The following is a 21,342-nucleotide window of genomic DNA, read 5'->3' as shown; positions in this document are numbered from 1 at the left end:
CTACATTGTAGCCTCCCCTTGCGCTGTGCTTCCCCATGCGTGCCCTTGCATTTGTAGGTGGCTCAGTGTCAATGTCCTTCTCCATCTTAACTGGACTGGACTGTTGTGTCTGCCAACCTTGTGTCCATGGCAGAGATTTCTGGGTCTGTGCAAGACGGGTTTGTTCCCCGAGCTCTTCCTTGGCATGCTTGAGACAGAGGACTTCATGAGCATGTTTGAGAGCTGTAGGCTTTGGGGCTCTGACACTTGCCCTGGTTTAGGACAGTTGTTGCTAAGTGACATCATCCTGATTCCCTCTCCATCCAACCTCTCTCCTTCAGCATTACTGCCAGCTCTCCTTTTGCAGAGAAGGGGAACCTCACATGTGGCTTTTTCCTCCTGTTGGAAGGTGACACTTCAGTGGTAGTCCACACAGGTGACTCTGGGTCCTCCACACTATGGACTCTGAACTCTCTGTCCTTATCTCTTTCCTCCTTGACAGCTCTCCCCTTCGCAGGCCCAGAACATGATGCTCCTCACCACTGTGGCCATGCCAGTCTTCAGCAAAAAGAATGAAACAGTGAGTGGCCACTCTCTGAGAAGCTGCAACAGGGATTAGAATTTGGGGCCATGGGCTGGCCTCTTTAGACAAATGGTTCTTGACTTGGTTACATATCAGAGCCCTCTTTCATATTCAGATTCCATGCCCAACCAGCTATACCAGACTCTCTTGGTTGGGAAGGGGTGAGGAGGGAAAGTGGTGTGGTGTCTGTATTTCCCAAACCTCGCCCTGTGATTCTGTTTAGCCAGTTTGGAGTTGTCCTAGTGCTCTGAACTTGTAACCACTGTCCTGAGATATAAGGCTAGAAAGGTTCCCTTGCCAACCTTCTGGCAAAATAACACTTAACCTACCAGTTTGGGTGGCCTCTAATTTGTTGGTAAAGGCCTCTGGTCAGGGAATTTCTAGAAACTTCCATCCTTCCTCTGGTTAGAAAATGTTTCCTTATAGGCATTGTGTGTTTCAGAACGTCCATAGGTTATGGTCCCTGGGATTTTGATACTTCAGCTTCTGCCATGAAAATTAATATTTCATTCAATTTTGTATTTCTTTTAAATATTACAATTTAAATATTAATACTGGAAATTAATCTTCCCAGCAGCTGAGATTACTCCTGGGACCTCTTCTGGTAGGTTCTAGATGTCTATTCCAAAGAGCTCAGCCTAAAATCCAATTGCAGAAGAAGGGTCATATAAGGCCTGAGCAGCTTGCTTCCTCTTCCAGGCTCTGGGAAAGCTGAGGGTCCAGTCTGATCCTGTGCATAGGGAAGCCAGGTCCCCCCTGACCCTGATGTTTTTCTTTCCAGCGATCCCACGGCATTCTTCTGGGTGTGGTGGGCTCTGATGTGGCCCTGAGGGAGCTGATGAAGCTGGCACCCCGTTACAAGGTAAGCCTGGATCAGATGCCTGAGTGAAGATCACAGACTCCCTTGGAGCTGTCTTACCCAGCTCCAGAGCCTCTCTGAAGGCAATGTAGCCAAGCTCAGAGCTGGGATGGGGCCCTGCCATCCCACCGCCAGGAAAGTGCAGGCACTGAGCATGGGAGCAATGGTTTGGACTTCTGAGACCCTTTGTCACCACCAGCTCTGACTCGTTCTGTGGCCTTCTGTGCCTTGGTTTTTCTATCTGCTCCTCCATGCCATGCAGTCCTGTTTGGAGAACATGTGAGATTACATCATCAAAGCACCTAGAACATGTGGTGGGAAAAAGGTCAAGTAATTATATGCATCATTACAGCTGCTATAAACAGTAGAATTTAGGAAAAAATTCAAACTTCATGGCTAGTAGCATGGTGCTGGCCCTGTTAATATTCCTATTTGAGAACCTCACCACTGTGAGCTGTCATCTTTAATTGTCCTGCAGCCTGGCCTTTTGCTAGCTCCAGTTCTCCAGCTCAAACAACAGGTCTGATGCCCCTCAATCCCTGTTGTTTTGGCAGCTCGGAGTGCATGGATATGCCTTTTTGAACACCAACAACGGCTATATTCTCTCACATCCTGATCTCCGACCCCTGGTAGGTACAGATCTTATTTGCATTGGGATCTTAACTCTATGGGATCTAGAGATAGTTCATAAGAACAGTTAAAACAATGAGCACACACTGGGCTCCATTTAAGAACCCAGACAAAGAGTAATATAAGAAAAAAAAATTAAGTCATGGTCCTTGTCTTCAAATTGTTTATAATCTAGCAGGAAAGACAAAGCAAAAATTCATGAACTGATTGATGAACAGACCAGAGGGCATGTAATGAAATGTACAGTTTTCCCTGAAGGACAAGCCACTTATGTTCCTGTCACTGCCTCAGTCACACCACACTCCTCTTGGAGCCTGACAGTGGTATCATCAGACCTTCAGGGTCCCCACATGAGGAAGTGTGAACATTGAGTTAACAACAATAATGGCAAGGAAAGAGTCACATGAGAGGTGGGACAGCAGAGCTATGACTCCTTGAGTTTGTCTTGGGATATGTTCCCGAGTGCTCCTGTCTCCCTCTTGGCTCCCTCCATACTAATAGAGGGGCTTGGGGCATTTTCATATGCAGTCGACTGAACAACTGAGAGCCAAGAGAGAAAGTTGCATCATTTTATCTAAAGCTTCTACCTCCAAGACTTGGAGCTCCCTGCTGCCTCTGGTCATGGTACTTGGCCACTATTGATGACAATAGTAACCATACTTCTCAGTGTGAGTGCTAGGACCAGCAGGGGGAGGGAAGTTACAGGAACCTTAGCCCTTTCCCCTTTCAGTCTCACTCTGAATTGAGATGGCATCTGAAGAAAGTAGCTAGCAGAGTAAATTTGTGAGAACTTATTAAGGGGCTCATCTGCTCCAGTTGCCATTTGGAGAAAACAGCCAAATCACATGTCATTCCAGTTTGGTTCAGATAGATACTGAATGTTCATAAAGCAACCGATTGAGCTATTTAAGGAAAACTGTAGAGGTTCATAGTAGAGAGATCGGGGCACACTAGAAGCCGTGTTGTCTTCCCAATTCAGACTCTACTGGGCAAGCATCTGAACCAAAATGGGTCACTGACTGGTATCAGTGGGTTCTGTAGGAGGTAGCCCCAATGGCAACAAAATGACTCACTAGGGGAGAAAAAGATCTATCATGGAGCTGACTTGTAAAATTAAAGGGCACTGATCAGAAACTCACCTGTCAACAACTCTATAACATAGATGAATATAAGACTTCAACCAATCAATTGATATTGTGGACCTACTGGGGGGCTGACCTTATAACACTCTGAGAATGCTATAAACAGAAGGTAATAGTCTAATTAAGGAAAAAAGGTATACCCAAATAGACTTACACAAATGAAACAATTAGAGAAAAATACTGTGTAGATCATTATCATGACAAACGTCACTATGTAAAGCCAACATAATGAGCTTCCTAAAGAAACACTATCAGTTTGTGATAGATATTAAGGAGAACAATACTTAAGTTTAAAAAAGAAAAGTAATAGAGGATATGCCCAGTAATAAACTGAAAGAGGGTCAAGAGCCATACTGTTGGCCTGAGATCTTTCCGTTGGAGCTCGAAGTATAAGCCGTTATACAAAGTGGAATTATGGTTTGAACAAGAGGAGCTAGAGATGATCTTTCAAGTATTATGAGGAATAAGACAATAGCAATGATGCAGAATATTGCACCTTACTCAAAAGAAAGAGAGTCGATATAAAAGATGGTAGGGCAGTGCTGTTTGTCAAGAGCACAGGCCTCAGCAAGACCAGGAATGGAAGGTCATCCAAGGGTGGGTGAGGAGGAAAGGACAATACTGCTGTGTCAGTTATAGTGCAGACCTCCTAGAGAGGCAAGAAATGAGGGTGACAATTTCTGGAAAGAAATAAAAACTGGCAGAAGCACGATACACAGTGATAGGGGACTTCAACCATTTGAGCATCTTTGGGGGCCTCATTCTGCTAAAAGTAGACCCTCTGATTAATTCTTAATTTACCCTGATAATAAACCATCCCTTTCCTTTTTTTATCTATTATTAAACTAAAGCTGGGAAGTGCTGCCAACCTAGTGGCAGATAACTTGATGATAATCTGTCTTGGTAGCAGAGTGGGAGGGAGGGAAGGTAGGGCCAGGAAATAATAACATTCAAAGACTCTGAATTGAGATGGCATCTGAAGAAATGAATGGCTCTGTGTTGAGCTGGAGGGAGGCCTTCATTAGGCGCTACAGAATCTGTCTGTCCTTGGCTTTGTCCCATTCAAGAATTCTATCAACAAGACGAAAACACAGAAACCAGATGACACAAAGTCTGGAAGGTATGGATAATACATTAAAGGAGAAAATTCGTATTCAGAAAGTACTCTTCTAAACAATGGGCTGAAACTAACAAGATAAATATATTAGGATGCATGGAAAGCTCTGCAAAATAGTCAATGTTCAAGCATAGTATTGAAAAGATGTAGTTTAATAGTGTACCATGCAAGGAAAGCCAAGGGCACTTAAGTGACTGAGAACTTCATTTTGGTTGTCTGGGCAGTGTAGCTGTCCTGGAAATCCAGCTGAATCAGAGGTAGCAGGCAAAGCCATATGATATTGTGGCCCACGAAGGTCGCACGCACACACCACACTGGTCAGTACCCCATCTGAAATACTGACCTTCATCCTGGGCACTCCATTCTGGGAGTGACACTGACAACGTAGAGCCCATTCAGAGGGAGCTGAGGCATCTGCAACCTGTGAGCGTTTAGCTTGGAGAGGTGTAGTCAGGAATAACAAACACCTTCAAAAACCTCAACAGCCATCAGGTGGAAAACGTGCAGTGTAGCTCCAAGGAAAGAATAAGGCCAATGGGTAAAAGTAACAGGGGGTGCAGACTTGAGCTCTGTATGGGGAAGAGCTTCCTAATGATTAGAGCTGTCCAAACTACAACAAGCTGACTCACTATTAGGGAGCTCCTCACCATGGGAAATACTCAGAGTCCATGAGGTGATCTGTCACAAATGTTAGGAACGGAAATGTTGCCTCCGGCAGAAGGGTGGCCCAGATAGCCTTCAGGAATCCCTGAGATTCTTTGATTTGATGAAAATATCTGTAAGGCTTCAGAGAAGAGATGAAAGTTGATCAGGGCCTCGTGTTTCACTTCACATCTTTCTTCCCAAACTGCCCACTCCAGTACAGAGAGGGGAAGAAACTGAAACCCAAACCAAACTACAACAGCGTGGATCTCTCTGAAGTGGAGTGGGAAGACCAAGCAGAAACCGTGAGTAGGGAAAGCAGAGGAAGGAGGAGCGAGTGTGGCTCCATAGCCAGCACAGAAGCCAGCTGCGGGGCCATGAGCTCTGGGCCCACTCTCTTCCTCTCAGGGGAGGCTTTCCAATCCCAAACCAGAAGCAGTTTCCGTAATGGGCAATCCTTCCAACAACTATAACAACGTAATAGTATCTTCCTGAGTCTCAGGGAGGGCTAAGGTGGAAGGAGCCATGTCTATAAGCCACAGAGGTTGAATTACAGTAGTGTTTCAGTCTGATTTGGGGAGGGTGGTCAGTACTCATTCTAGAGGAAATTATGTCTCAGTATTATGACACCATGTTCTCTCATACATCAAAGTACTTGGGAGCATTATTTTGGTGAAGATCTGGAATTATAAGCTAAATAAAACTAGCTAGAATCAGGTCGATACTCCCTCCTGGTATTCTGCTTAAAGGAAAGAGGGAAGAGCTGGAAATATTCCTAAGGATCACCTGCAGTCTGGTCAATAAAGCTCAGTGCCTTCTACCCTCCAGTGTGAGCCAGGGGACTAATACCATTATCTTTCCTCTTGAAGCTCAGAACAGCCATGATCAATGGGGAAACAGGTTCTCTCTCTATGGACGTGAAGGTTCCACTGGACAAAGGGGTAAGATGCTCAAAGGAAAGAACCAGGGTCTGGTTCCAGGAAGGCAGCATCCCGACTGACTGAGGTTTGGGGTGGTCAGAAGGGATTTGAGCACCTGAACTAGAGCTTAAGACTTGAGTGTTTGTTGTAGACAGTAGATCATAGTGTGCATCAACCCCAGAGATACATTTGGCCAAGATCTGGTCAGTTCTTTTGAGACTACTGAGCAGTAGGTTAGCTCAAGGCATTTACAACTCTTCTTTCTTCCTACTGCTGCCTGCTATGCGGCCCTTTTTTTGTTTATAATGGAAGGAGGGAAAGTGATAGTTAATTTTGCAAATTGTTAGCAACTCTTGTTAATCATGTTATATGGGAAGAGGTTAAAAATAATCCACTGTCACTACAGATGGTCAAGAATCAATGCCTTCACTGATGCCATTGCTATCTTCCCAGATCGGTGCATCATTTATAAAAGATCATTTCATCTTCTCATTTAAAAGGTTCCACTGCATTTATGCTGAATTTGCATTGTCCCTTGACATATTTACAAATGTCACCTCCTCCCTCACAACCACCCCCACCTCCTCCTCTTGTTGCCCATCTGCCTCAGCTAAAAGAACATAGGCATCTGTCTGCAACAATTAGACCCAAGTTCTTCCACAAACACAAACCTCCATGGAAGCCAAACAAGAAAGCATTGGAAAGGAAAAGCAATTCATTGCATTCCCTTTAGACACATGGGCTGAATTTCCCTGGGACCAGTATCTGATTTATGTGGCATCTGCCTGCTTTTTATAAGCTCTGGACTGGGAAGGGCCTCCATTAGGCAAACTGGGCAACATCAGTGATGTCAGGCCACAAGTTACAGAAGCTCCTTCCCCTTATCCAAAAAAAGTAGAGGTTTCTTCCATGCAGTTCCACTTTTATCCCAACAGACTCTTGCATATAAATGCACAAGGGAGCTCTTCCCTAACCCAGCCCTGCCAAAGCATTTAAGGTAGCTATAGTGAAAATTTTAACATACACATGGCGGAAGGCAACTTCCAGACAGATTGAAGTATGGCTATACTATATGTAATTCAGACCAACTTATGAAGTAGGCACTGTGTGTCCTCCATCCTTTCCTCCCAGTGCCCTGTGTTCTTATGTTGCCTTCATGCTTCTCAGAGCCACCAAGAGAGAGTTCTAACCAGATCCAGTCTGAACCTCTCCTCAAATTTCTGCTCATCCCTTTGATATTTTAGTATATGTGCTGCTGAAGTGAGCACTGCTCATCCCTTTGAAATGTGTTCGTTGCTGCTAATAAAACACCAAGGTTGAACTGTAATTTAACAAAAGCTCTTGGGTAATGCTGATCACGATTATGAGGGAGATGTGCATTTCATAGCACATAGGTGTTCATGGTATGACTACTATAATTACTATTACTACTACTAATAACGGTAGCTAACGTTTATTAGAAACTGGACTCAGCACTTTGTAAGTATCTCCTCAACATTCACAGCTCTGTGAAGTATGTACTATCCTAACTCCCATTTCATAGATGAGGAAATTCAGAGAAACTAAAAGCTTGCCCAGTCACCCAGATGATTAATTGCAAAGCCCACATGTGTCTGATTCTAAACCACGTACTCTTAATCACTAATGCATAAAGCTTTTCTGTAGGAGTGGCCCTGAATTCTCTACTCAATCTCTAGCTCAAAGATTTCCCAAGAGTGTCTCTTTAGAATTCTATTTCCATCTTTAAAATTCATGGTCTTTTCTTCTTCCTCTGCCTCATTATATCATAACTCAACTCTCTAATCTTTCCTCTCTTTACTTCCATGCTCAGAAGCTGCTGCACCTGCACTGTGAGTGTCGGATGTTTAGCTGTAAGACCACTGCAGCAGTATCCAGCCTCTCACTCCTCTGATCTATTATGATGCCACCCTCCCCAGTGTTGCTACATTTTGTTCTTTGCCGATTGCTCTGTCTGCCCTACATGTCTTCTCTTTTTAAGAGTTGCAGACAGTCCTGTCGTGTTCTTGCCTGCCAGTCTACCCCAGCCCTCTCAGTTCAATGGCCTGTCTCACCTCACAAGCTTGTGCCTCAGTAGAAACACTCTACAATCCTAAGCCAAAGGAATGCTTTCTTAAAGCATTGTGGGAATATCTGTTACCATCCTGAAAGGTGGTGACCTGTTTTGTTGTTTTCTTTAGGGGATATAACATGAATCCTTACTTCCCATAGATCAATTCAGATATGCCATGTTCAGAAATGTGAGTAAGAGAAACAGACAAGTCCTGGTACTGCAGATGCTGGGAACTGAAATGTTACATGTGCCATCTAAAGAGACAGCTAAGAATCCATATTTTTTAATGTTATGCATTTAATTCCAAAAGTATTAAAAACACTATATGGGCTGATATCAAGGATCTCAAACTCGTAAGGAGTCCAGCTTTGGCCTGCAGGCCTCCTATTTGCCATTTGGATACAGGCTGTTTTTCCCAAAATGTGAACCAGTAAACGGTGTCATAATGTCTAACCCACCAGTAGTATCCTGGTCAAATGTCCTGGGACACACTTAAAAGAAAAAACAGATAATCACCATATCCTGGAGCATCTTATCCAAGGCTCTTTTTATCCTTTTCATGTTGTTTGATAGTTTAGAACAAATAATTAGCAGTGAGGGAGGGAGATTTCTTTACTAGCTTTCAGGTTCTTCCAAGTTAGCCCTGCTAACTTGGGCATATGATACACACACACACACACACACAGCAACTGGCACAGGTAGTTAGGGCAGCTTTGCCCCATGTTCCTCTAGTGCTTTCTAATCCCTATGCATTGGATTCAGAGGGATTAGATTAGAGTGCTCTGTGGCACTTTTTAATTCTCTCTCTTTGTCACACACTCATTCACTCACTCACACACTGTTTTTTACAGCAAAGGGAGGCAATCTATTAAAGGGGGAGACTGTTCTGATGCCTCTTCACTCTCATCTTCCAAACCTCTCCAGTCCTCTCTTTCTGTTTAATGGGGATTCAACGAAACCCCCATACCTTCTCTCTTCCTTTTGCCTCAGCCTTTAAAGATTCGCAGTTATGATTCCAGTTATGCAGTACTCATATTGCAAACTATGAATAGTTTGCAATAGACTAATCCTCCAGCACATAACAACTATAAATTTAGACTAAATATAAAAAACAAACATTTAAGGGCATATGAAAATGACTAAAAGCAGGCAGAAACAAGGGTTGAAGAGGTTTCAACTTTTGAATCAAGAGAACTACACTGGGTGAAATACTCATTTTTGTGGGATTTTCTTTTCTGAAGGGCATGCCCCAGTCTGTTTAAATGAAAGAGTTACGATTCAAAAAGAAAGTTATAATTACCACCTTGAAGTATCAGAGAATAGAATTCGGGCTCTCAGAATGTCTGAACATGAAGGAAGGCATCCTAGAAATGAGGGATCCACAGGTGGGCTGGCCCTAACATATGTATACAAACTCCTCTTAAATTCTTGACTGACCTTAAACTACATATACACAGGGGAGAATATTAAGTACCCAGTGGAAAGCAACAGTTGAAGAGCTGAAAATCAGAACAAGGATTTCAACTGCTATCGATGGTAGTGAAGGTAGTTTGGAGTTGGAGTCACACCAACGTGAAGAGGCTTGGTAAATAGCTCAGGAATTTCTTTGAAAGCACAGAAGATGCTACACTTTAGGAGTAAAGACAATGTCCCAAGACCAGGAGATCTACTCTAGACCTAAAGACAAAGTTAAAACAGATCCACCCTAACAATAATGTAAATCTAAGCCTCCACTTGCTCAAGGTGATCAGCCAATTATTTATCCACTGATTAAAATAGAAACCAACATTCTCCAGAGGAAGACAAAGATCTCCAGCCTATTCTTTGCAATAGCCAGTGTGCAATAAAAATTATCAGACCCTTGAAGCAACTGGAAAATGTAACACATAGTCAAGAGAAAAAAAAAGTCTTAGAAACTGACCTACAGATGACCAGAATTAGAAGGATTTAAAAGCAGGTGTGATAAATATGCACAAGAAGTTAAAAGATGATCAGAATGAGTGACTAGATGGAGAATTTCAGCAGAGAAATGGTTGGGGTTTGATCAAAGAACTAAGTCCACTACAAATGATATGGATATAGGGCTTTACTCCAGGAGTTAAACATTACAAGACTGTCATTTCTGGTAGAGAAGTCTGTGAGACTGGTGTCTCTGCATTGAGTGGTGAGCGTGAGGTCATCATAGGTCAGTAGGGTCAGCAGTTTAAAAGGAAAGGTGGACGGAATGCAAAAGAAAACAAGAAGAAACTGAAACCTATGAGGAAAAATAGGAACCCTGAAGACAGCTAAAACCCACACCTGTCTCTTACTACCTCCAATCACAATTATCACAATGGTGTGGGTAATCTCCAAGAAAGAGCAAGTGCCTTTCACATGGAGCCAGACAATCACCAGGCTCTGATCTCGGGGAAACTGAAGGAGGAGGTCTAGTGGCAGCTGGGGAAGTTTTGATTCTGGCTGCTGCCCCACGCCAAGAAGGTGAGCCAACAGCTCAGAGCAAGTTGCAAGTGCTTGATATGCTAGACTTACCTGTAGCATGTAAAATGGTGCTGCTTCACTTCTGCCTTATAAACCTCATGAAAATCTCTTTGAGCAGGCCTATTTTGGAACCAGACAGGGAAGTGAGTCTGGAAATGTAGTTCCACCTTTGTTAATTTGACACAGTATAAAACCACCACAAGAACCAAGTGGAAATTCTAAAACTGACAAGTACAATATCTGAAATGAAATTTTCACTGGATGGCTTATCAGCAGATTGGAGGAAAATGGGACAGTGAATTTGAAGACAGATAAATAGAAATTATCCATTCTGAAGAACAAAGAAAATTTTGAAAAAATTTTTGAAAAAAAATTCTCCCTCAGTTATCTATAGTCTGACATATGTCCTTGGAGTCCCAGAAGAAGGCAGAAGGAATGGAACAGAAAGTATTTGAAAAAATAATGTCCCAAATATCCTGACTATTGTGAAAAACATCACCCAACATATATAAAAATTTCAGCAAACCTCAAGCAGGATAAAAAGAAAAAGAAGCCACAGCTAAGCTCACCATAATACACCTACGCCAGAAAATCTTAAAAGAAGCTGGAGGGAAACAATAATAGAATGATGGCTGACTTCTCATCAAAAACAATAAAATAAAAAATTTTAATGCCAAAGGAAGAAAAAACTGTCATCCCAAAAGTCTATGTATGGAGAAAATATCCTTCCAACAAGATGTGTATTTAGACATTTTCTTATAAAAAAAATACAACAGAGTTTATCGCTGTCAGACCTGCACTATAAGAAATGCTTATGGAAGTCCTTCATGCTGAAGAAAAATGACACAGATGGAAATTCAGATCTACATGAGGAAACAAATGGCTCTGGAAATGGTAAATGAGCATATTAATATGACTTTATTTTTTTAATTGCTCAAAAAAAATCTATGTTAGACAAAAATTTTGACCTTGTATAACATACATACAGGGCTTATAATATACAGAAGTAAAAGATGCATGACAACAATAGCACATGGTGGGGTTATCCCAAGAATGGAAGGCTAATCTGACATTCAAAAAAGTCAATCAATGTAATTCATTACATTAACAGAGTAAGAGAGTAACACCATATGGTCATCTCAATAGATGCTAAAAAAGTGTTTGACAAAATTTAACTGAAAACAAAAGGAAATTTCTTCAATCTGATGAAAGGCATTTATGAAAAGGCTAACTTTAAGTAATGGAATATTAAATACTTCCTCCCTAAAAATGTGAACAAGAGAAGGATGCCTGCTTTCACCACCTCTGTTCAACTTTGCACTGGACCCTGCCAGGACCTATCCTTGCCATAAGGCAAGGAGACAAAATAAAAGGCACAAAAATTAGAGAGGAAGAGGTAAAAACTGTCTGGATTTACAGATGAGATGATGGTTTACGTAGAAAATTCCAAGAATCTGCAATACAACTAACAGGTAAATTTAGCAAGTTGACAGAACACAAGGTCAATACTATAAAAATCAATTGTATGTTATATATATATATATATATATATATATATATATACACATACACACACACATAAAATAAATATATATAAATGTATATGTATATGTACATATATATTTTCAATTGTCCAATACTATAAAAATAAAGTGTATTATTTATTTATTTATTTCTAATTGTCAAAAAATGATTGGAAATAAATTATTTTTAAGTTCCAATTTCAATAGCCTCAAACAACATAAAATACCTAGGAATAAATTTAACAAAGTCATAAATGATCTCTGCACTGAAAACTACATAACATTGCAGAAAGAATGTCAAAATAAATTAAATGAGTAGAAAAATATAATCGTGTTTACAAGTTGTTATCAATATTGCCATGCTATCCATTTTCTCTAAACTAATGTGTAGACCAACATAATCCCATATCAAAATTTAAATGAGGTTTTTCAAGGATTATTTATTTATTTATTTGACAGACAGAGATCACAAGTAGGCAGAAAGGCAGGCAGAGAGAGAAGAGGAAACAGGGTCCTTGCTGAGCAGAGAGCCTGATGTGGGGCTCGATCCCAGGACCCTGAGACCATGACCTGAGCTGAAGGCTTAACCCACTGAGCCACCCAGGTGCCCACATATCAAAATGTAAACAGACTTTAGGAGGAAGTAATTCTAAAATTTACATGCAACTGCAAAGGACCTAAAATGCCCAGACAAGAACAAATTTGGATGATTCGTACTACAGGATTTCAAAGTTGACTCTAAAGCTACAGTAGCCAAGCAGGGGGTAGTGATGCAAGAATAGACAAAAGGATGGAGAATCTTGGAATAAACTCTCATATTATCAACTGAGTTTCAACAAAGACAGCTTGTCGGATCGACGGAGGGAGGAAAGTCCTTTTAACAAATGGTGCTGAACCTACTGTATAAAATGTATGAAGAAAATAAATGGTGAGCCATATCTCACACCACATAGAAAAATTAATTGGAGATCGATCCTAGTCTTCAGGGTAAAAGCTACAACTGGAAGTCTTCTACAAGAAAACATAGAAAATCTTTACCACCTGAAGTTATCCAAAGATTTCTTAGACAAAATGCTAAAAGCACCAAACATAAAATGTAATATACTGAACCTCATCAAATGAAGTAAGCTCTGCTCATTAAAAGACACCATTAAGAAAATGAAAAAGTAAGGCCCAGACTGTGTGCAGAATACATAAAGAGCTCCTACAGATTGTTAACAAAAAGACTAACAACCCAATAAAAAAATGGGCAAAATACTTGAGCAGAACCTTCCCAAACGAAGATATACACATGAAAACATGCATCATCCGTCATCAAGGAAATGCAAACTCAAACTGCAATCAGATTCTGTTCCATACCTTCTGCTAAAATTTAAGGGACCGATCGATAGGAGAGTGCAAAGGCAAGCTAGTGTCCCACACATCAGCGCACCCCTAGGCAACAGAAGGAAACACACTGCAGACACACGCAACACTGATGGATTTTAAAGACATTATGTTATGCAGAAGAAGCCAGACCCAAAGAAGCACACACCATGAGAACAGTCCAACGTAATCTAAGGCCGTAGAATTCAGAACAGAGTTGACCCTTGGAGGGTGGGTGGGGCTGGACTGGAAGGAGGCAGAGAGACTTCCTGGGGACAAACACTCCATATCTTGATTGGGGAGGTAACTACATGGCTGTACACATTTATCAACTACTGGAAGAACATACTAAAGATCCATGCATTTTGCCTTTTTCTTTAATAAGTGAAAAAAAAAAAGGAAAAATTAAAGAGATCATCAGTTTAGACACTCAAGCCAGCCCCACCTTGGAAGGCAGGGCTCCCAAGGTCATCACAGTCCCGCTGGCTCCCATCCCGACTGCCCGGGATGGCTGGGAGGGAGGGAGACTGCAGAGAGGAGCTGACAGAGGCAGAGGAAGCAGGAGGGCAGCCCGTGGGATGAGGCCAGAGCTGGAGAACGGTTCTTTCGGGTTTAGTCTAAAACCGGTTTCCTATAGAAACAAACCTTTCTGTGTCACCCCACTCCTGCTGTGTCCCCTTCTGACATCTTCCTCTCATTTCCAAAATGAAAGAGAAGCCAGGAAGAAGAGAAGGGAATAAGAACAGCTCTGGAGGCAACCACAGCCCACAGGTTTCCCAGTGGCATAAGCAGATAGGACCTTCCACAGAACTTCAGAGCCCAGAGCAAACCCGGCTCTTCCCTGGGCCCACACCCATCCGTGAAAAACACTCACAACCTTAGGCACTGCCGGGTGCTGTTGTCAGTCCTGACTTACGAGCAAGCGCTCTAATGCTCAGAGCTGTGAAGTCACTCACCTGAGATCACACAGCCTGGAAGTGGCCGAGCTGGCCTTCAGTCCCCATTGTCAGGTGCCCAACCCCCACTCTGCCTTCTCTGATGCCCTCACTTCCACAAATTCAGCTGAAGCCCAAAATATGGCAGCTTTGCAAGGAAAAGGACTCTGTGAAAGGGGCATGTGGCACTAGAAGGGGTTTCGTGGAGGGACCACTGCCCCCTCCCCCTTGGTTGTATTCCAGAAAGGGGGAGGTTGTAGGTGGGTCATACACCAGCTGGCGGTCTCCTCTCCCTTCCCATGTGAGCCCCAGTGTCGCTATCCATGCCATCCTGCATGGCCCGATACAGTAGCCACTAGCCACATTGGCTATCTAAATTTCAATGTATATTCACTCAGTTATCTAAAACGTAAAACTTCAGTGCCCCAGGCACATGTTTCAAGCAATAGCCGCACGTGGCTGGCAGCCACTTTCTGGGACAGCACATGCTGTCCCTTCGTCAGGCAGCCCCCGTGGCCGCAGCTTGCTGGGCCTGGTGGACAGTCTTGCCTGTGGCATCAACAAGGTAAGGCATGTCCTTGGCAGTTGGAGGTGAGGGTTCAGAGGTGAGGGAAGAGGCACAGAGGCATTCGATGAGGAGGTGGGAGTCGTGATCAGGCATTCCTCTCCCCAGCAAACACCCTTTTTCCTTCTTTCTTGTAGAAGAGAGTTCTTTTCCTGACCAACGATTACTTCTTCACAGACATCAGTGACACACCTTTCAGGTGAGGGGGGCCCCCGTTTTGTGTGGAAGGGGGAGCAGTGGTTGGAATGTAAATACCCACCACTCAGGGCAGAGCTCTCCCATCAGGGTAATGAGTTTATTTCGATTTAGTTGGCAATTTTTGTGGTAACCCAAAGGAAAAAAAAAAAAAAAAAACAGGTTTGCCTGCAGGAAACAAGATCTAGACACACTCTGCGGGTGAATCCTTCTGTGCAAGGGTGGAGCCAGACTGCCTGGGCTGGGTCCCAAGCCCACCTCCAGCAGGCTGTGTGACCTTAGTTAAGGTACTCAGCTGCACTTGGCCTTCGATTCTTGCCTGTAGAAGGAGGCCCTTGTAAAAGGAAATAGTAGCTCTTTCTTTGTGGTCGGTGAGGACAGAGGATCTTAAAGCGACGCAATGTAAACAATGGTAAGATGAAAGATGGAATTCAAAATTGTCTTAGGTTCCTTCCAACTCGTATTCAACTTGAGGAATTATACAGGTTAGTAAACAAGTAGACTGCATCTCTGAATCACCTCATTTCTCATTTCTCTCCTGCTCAGCCTAGACTGCTCATTAGGATACCTGAGGAGTTTTGCAAAGTTGCCAATGCCCCAAACGAGTAGACTCAGAGTTTCTGGGGTGGGGCCCCAGCACTAGTATCTTTTAGAGCTCCCCAAGTGATTCAGATGTTCAGCAGATATTAAAAGCAGTGTTCTACCAGGATAGAGAGGACGGCATTGTGGGATTCACCAGGCAGGAAAGGGCTTTCCTGTTTGTGGGACCCCGTGGGATACAGAAACCTCTCACAATTCAGGAGGTCCCTGAAAGCTCTGGGATGACTCTTGACTAAAATGGGAGCCAAGGGGGCTCCTGTCCTAGAGAACGTACAGGGTCCTTCTCAGGAAGAAAGGCCGATGAAAAGAATAGAACAGTTCTAGAGGGGACAACCTGCAAAGCCAAGGGCAAAATCTTGTCCTGCAGGCCACTTGTCGGGGCAGAAAGCTCACAAACCTCAAGTGACTGTAAGGAGGGAGGTGGGCCGGGTGCCCCTTGGCTCTTGCTGTCACTGAACATGCTCGTTCTCTGTTCTCCCCACAGCCTGGGAGTGGTGCTGTCCCGGGGCCACGGAGAATACATCCTCCTGGGGAACACATCTGTGGAAGATGGTGGGTCTGTGGCAAGTACTGATGGGCAGCGTAGAGGGAAATGCAGATTCTCCCTGGGCACTGAGCAGGGCCAACCCGGCGCAGAGCGGAAGGCTCCCAGGTCCGGGACTTGAGAGCGACTCTCAGAGCGGGGCTGCCTAGTCAGGAGGGGATCTGCAGGTTGTGCAGGATCTGTGGGTCATTTGTCAAACTCAACTCAGCCTAGGACTAGCCCTCGTGGAAAGCTTTGCTGGACCAGAGCAGGAAGGCCTCGAGGGGAGGTGTTTCTCTGGACAAAACTGGACTTCACCTGTCAGAGGGCATGACAGAGGAGGTGGGGAAGAACAGAAGCTGGCTAGGACGGCCACAGCAAAGCACTGCAAACTGGTGGGCTTAAAAACCAGAAATGAATTCTCTCACAGTTCTGGAAATCTGCCCACTCTGACCCCTCCGGGGCAGGATCCTTCCTGGCCTCGCTAGCTCCTGGAAGCCCCAGGCATTCCTTGACTTGCAGCCTTTGTCCTCATCACAGGGTTTCTCCCTCTGTGGGTCTCTAATTTAGCCTTATAGAGGGACACCAGGCATCCTGGGTCGGAGCCCACCCTAACGGCTTCATTTTCACTTGACTACATGTGCCGAGACCCCATTTTCAAATAGAGTCACATTCACAAAGACTGGGGTTCATACTTCAACATATCTTTTCAGAGGACACAGCTCAACCCATAACAGGGAGCTTACAAGACATGAACTGAGAGGGGCTGTGAGAAACCCGGGTTGGGGGGAGGATGGGAGAGAAGGGCCCCGCCCTCCCTAACCCAGCGTGCTCTTGACTTCCAGCTGCCTGAGAACCTTGAGAGCACAAAACCAATACCCAGGGCTCAGGGATGTCTCAGGAAGTCTTGAGACAGTGGGGTCACAGTTCTAATGGTCAAATTCTGTCCATTCTTCCCTCACCATCTCTTGAGTGCGTCTCATCCGTCCGTCTCTCTGCCACCCGTCATTGTCACCTCTCCCCTGAACGGTCACAGCAGCCTCCAACTGGTCTCCCACCTCTCCCTTCCTGTAAATCTCTGCCAGAGGAACCTATTTAGAAATGCCAGATCACATTGTGTCACTGCTAAAGGACCTTCAGTGGCCTTCTGAATTTTGGAGGGGTGGGGGGGAGTCATTTCTCCATGCACTAAGCTTCAAGGTCTTCCCATGTGCTGTGCTCTCCCTTGAAAAGCTCTCCTCTCCAGGGCCCACCCTCTCATCCCATCTAAGTTTGGACCCACTCTTCACGTCCCAATATAGATGTCGCTTTTCTGGGAGCTGTCCCTGGCAGACCCTTGTGCCCAGCCCCATGCTCCCATGTGATCCGGATCCCTGCATTTGCTCTTACACAACAACATCCGTGATGTTGGACGTCTCTCCTTCTCGGTCTCCCACTGTCCCCAAAATGACCAAACTCCCTGGACATCCATGCCACCTTCTTGAGGACTGAGTAGGTGCTCTGTAGGGCCTTTGTTCTTCACTTATTCGATCCACAAACGCATAACGAGCACACGGCTGGTGGAGGGGTAGCATGAGGCTACAGAGATTACACAAAACGCACATGGCCCATCTCTGGCTCTCCTTTCAATGGGCCATTCAGCTCAGTTGGGTACAATGAAGCCATTAAAGCCAAAAATCACGGGTTTCCAAGTATTATCTCCTTTCAGAGAGAACCTAATAGGTGAGATTTGGACATGAGGCAATGGGAAGAAAAAGCATTTCAGGAAGCAGGAGCAATGTGGACAAAGGCATTATCTGTACAAACCCACCACCAGCATAGCGGTTGAGTCCCTCCCTGAGGGATTGAGGGACTAAGAATAAGGAAGAATAAAACCCAGCCCTTCCCCAGAGAAGCTTCCTGGCAGTTGTTCGTAAGCAAATGAGACGCATACCCTTACCACATCGACCAAGCATCATACTGAGTGTGAGCTTTGATTTCAGGCCTGCACGACTTGCTTCACCCAGATCTGGCCCTGGCCAGTGACTGGTAAGTGGGAAAGTCGCTGTACGGGAGGAAGAGAGAATGGGAGGGAAGAAGGTGGAATTTTCCTGAGGTGACATTGACTCTCCTGGGCTCCAGGATCTATTGCATCACAGATATTGACCCTGACCACCGGAAGCTCAGCCAGCTGGAGGCCGTGGTCCGCTTCCTGACAGGGGAGGACCCAGATCTCGAGTGTAAGTGCCAGCCCCACCCACGGAAGATTTTCTTTTTTATCTCTCTTCTCCTTTCCTTTCTTTTCTTTCAAAAATTTAACTACATACAAGTTTTAGTATGATACTTATCAAAAATTATATAAGCAAATTTAAAGTGAGATCAGAAGAAAAATACACTAACCTCGATGTGTAAGGTCTTGATGTGTTTTTTTAAAGTGCTGAATTACTGATGTTTTATTGCATTAATTATCATTATCAACCTTTTTTTATTCAAGCGTAATTAATATACAGTGTTCTATTCATCTCAAGTGTACAGCACAGTGATTCGGCAATTCTATTCATTACATGGCACTCGTCACGATAAGCACCCTCTTAGTCCCTGTCACCTGCTTCCCCCATCCTGCCACCCACCTCCCCTCTGGTAACCATCGGTTTGTTCTCTGTAGTTAGGAGTCTGTTGTTTTTATTTTGTTTTGTCTTGTTTGGGTCTGTCTCTTTTTTCTTTGTTTGTTTGTTGGGTTTCATAAATTGCACCTGTGAGTGAAATCATATGGTGTTTGTCTTTCTTTGACTTATTTCACTTAGCATTATACTCTCTAGATCCATCCATGTTGTTGCAAATGGCAAGATTTCACTCTTTTTCATGGCTGAGCCACCGAGAAATTTACTCACTGCCAAGCAGCCTTATCCCACAGACTCACCCATGACTTAAAGAGAACAGGGAGATTTTCACTTTGGCGTCAAGAGGTTGTCTGTGCTCCTAGCACTGTGACAGCATGGGTGTATCCCCATGTCAGGGACCCAGATCCCTTTGAATGTCTTTCATCCTGGCACTGGGAGTGCTCTAGAGAGACACACAGTGTAAGGGCTTCAGCCTGCCCATAGATCTGTCCCTACCACCACCCAGCAGAGGGCCCCCAAGCCAGTAACTGATGCTCTGTACCCCAAAAGTCCTCATCTTAGCAAAGGAGAGTCTTCTAGCAGATGGTGTCTTGTAGCCTGTGGCCTGTGTTTTCCAGGGCCTCGTTCTCAGGCTAACCTTAAATTTCCCAACACAGAAGCAACTGGTGAAATCAGCCACATCCTCAGTAGGGTCCCTCTTCTTCCTCTTCGGAAGAGAAGTGTTCCTGCTGACGTATAAGTATCACCCCCAAAGAAGACTTTGCGTCCCATGCTGGCCCAACTTATTTGTGCATTCATGCATTCACTCCATCAGTAAATCTGTACTGAGCACGTACTCTGGGCCAGGCCTGGTGTGGGCACTGAAGCGACAGAGATGGCCCAAATGGGTGAGGCCCTTACTTGCAGGGAGCTTGTAATCTGGTGGGGAAACCACACCATAAAGAAGCAAGCATGTGTGTAGATGTAGGGATTCCAAACTGTGGTAAGTACCATGAATAGGACTCTGTGTGGGGTCACTTATTGTGCCTGACTCTGTCAGACCCTGTTACTCACGTGGAGGATGAAAAAGAGCTGCTCATTGCCTTCACAGGCACAGGATCGGCTTTGAGGGTGATAAAAATGTGGACATAGACAGAGGTGACGGCAGCAATCATTGTCAGTGGACTTAATGCCACTGATGTGTATGATTTAAATTGGTGGATTTTGTTAAGTAGATTTCACCTCAATAAAAGTAAGTACTTTTTTTAAAAAGGAGAGAGGGAAAAGAAGAACCACCCATGCAAAGAGTAGGGGAGAAGCATCCAGACCAAGGAACAGCATGCATGGAGGCTCTGAGGCAATTTCAAACTCACAGACCTGGCAAAAAGGCCCTCCCTGCTGGGAGGGAGATGACCAAGTTGCAGAGGGATGGCAGCAGAGAAGAGAAGGGGCCGGGTCAGGACAAGGGCTAATGTCACAGGTGTGGGGGAGTTCTAACCTCACAGAATACCGGAACTGGGAAGAGCATTAGAAACCACTTAGACATACTCACGTATTGTTTGGGATTGAATATGTGAAGGCTGAGAGAAGCAACATGACTTCCTGTAGCTCATATAGATGGTTCTATGAGTCCCAGACATGGACTTATGACGCACATCTCATCCCCTGAGGTCAGAATTCCTCGTAAGGGCAGATGAGCTGTGTTCACCATCGTGGAGGAAATAAGTTGTTTGGTCTCTTATTTTGCCCCCAGGCGACGAGGAGCTTGTGCGGGAGGTACTGCTCGACGCGGTGGTGACCGCCCCCATGGAGGCCTACTGGACAGCGCTGGCTCTCAACGCCTCTGAGTATGTCCAGGGCTGGGCAAGGATTCTGAGAGGGGAAGCACCCCCAGCTCCCAGGATTCCCTTGGCTGAGTCAGGGTCCCTCCCACTAGGTGGCTGGCAGCTCAGGAGACAACTGGGTCCAAGAGGAATATGATGAGGGTGGGAAGACGTTGGGAGAGTGAGAGCTACCTTCACATGGCCCCAGTAAAACAGGGACTTGGCAAGGCATCCACACCCCACACATGCTGCTGCTCTCCCCTCTGGAAAAATACCAAGTGTATGTCTCCCGGGCCTAGGTCCAGATCCCCCACCCACACTGCAGTAGCCCCATTCCAGGAACACCTCTCTGAGGCTGGGCTGTAGCTGTGGGAGCCCCTTCACCAAGTGCCCTGGTAAAAGTGGTTTGAGTAGATCAGGACCTCATTTCCAGCAAGTACGCTCAAGACACTATGAAGTGCAGACTTGGCCTTGGTCTTTCCTAGTGCCTTAGATTTCCTCACTCCCTTTGCTGATGTTTACCTAGTGCCGTCATATTTAATGGACAGGTAGAAAGAAGAAATAAATGGCTTGTGTGTGTGTATGCACGCACATGAATGTTGGGAAGGTAAAAAACTAATGAGGTCAAGAATACAGTGGACTCCACCTTGTTCCTGAAGAGGAAGATTTAACATTAACGTCGTGAAGATGTCAAACCTCCCCAAGACACTCAAGTTAATTAATGCTAACCTACTGAAAACAATAGCATTTTATATGAAACAACCACCTATTTAAAAAAGCAAGACACAAAAAGCTGGGCACATTGTGATGCCA

General features: G+C 44.6%; 1 protein-coding gene across 1 annotated transcript in view; it reads left to right on the top strand.

Annotated features, from left to right (window-relative positions):
- Window positions 1-21,342, top strand: part of CACNA2D4 (calcium voltage-gated channel auxiliary subunit alpha2delta 4) — a 112,898-nt gene that overhangs the window by 37,174 nt on the left and 54,382 nt on the right. The window contains exons 14-23 of the mRNA XM_004773738.3: window positions 482-559; window positions 1,344-1,424; window positions 1,976-2,050; window positions 5,171-5,257; window positions 5,822-5,893; window positions 14,947-15,008; window positions 16,089-16,156; window positions 18,110-18,155; window positions 18,249-18,346; window positions 20,460-20,553. Of these exons, the coding sequence (XP_004773795.1) occupies window positions 482-559; window positions 1,344-1,424; window positions 1,976-2,050; window positions 5,171-5,257; window positions 5,822-5,893; window positions 14,947-15,008; window positions 16,089-16,156; window positions 18,110-18,155; window positions 18,249-18,346; window positions 20,460-20,553 (761 nt within the window). The remainder of the gene's footprint in view (window positions 1-481; window positions 560-1,343; window positions 1,425-1,975; window positions 2,051-5,170; window positions 5,258-5,821; window positions 5,894-14,946; window positions 15,009-16,088; window positions 16,157-18,109; window positions 18,156-18,248; window positions 18,347-20,459; window positions 20,554-21,342) is intronic.

The sequence above is a fragment of the Mustela putorius genome, unplaced genomic scaffold (assembly GCF_011764305.1).
Source record: "Mustela putorius furo isolate JIRA1106 unplaced genomic scaffold, ASM1176430v1.1 tig00003988_pilon_pilon_pilon, whole genome shotgun sequence".
In the NCBI taxonomy this organism is placed as follows: Eukaryota; Metazoa; Chordata; class Mammalia; order Carnivora; family Mustelidae; genus Mustela; species Mustela putorius.
Note: the sequence above shows the minus strand (reverse complement) of the source record. Positions and strands in the feature narration are given on the sequence as shown.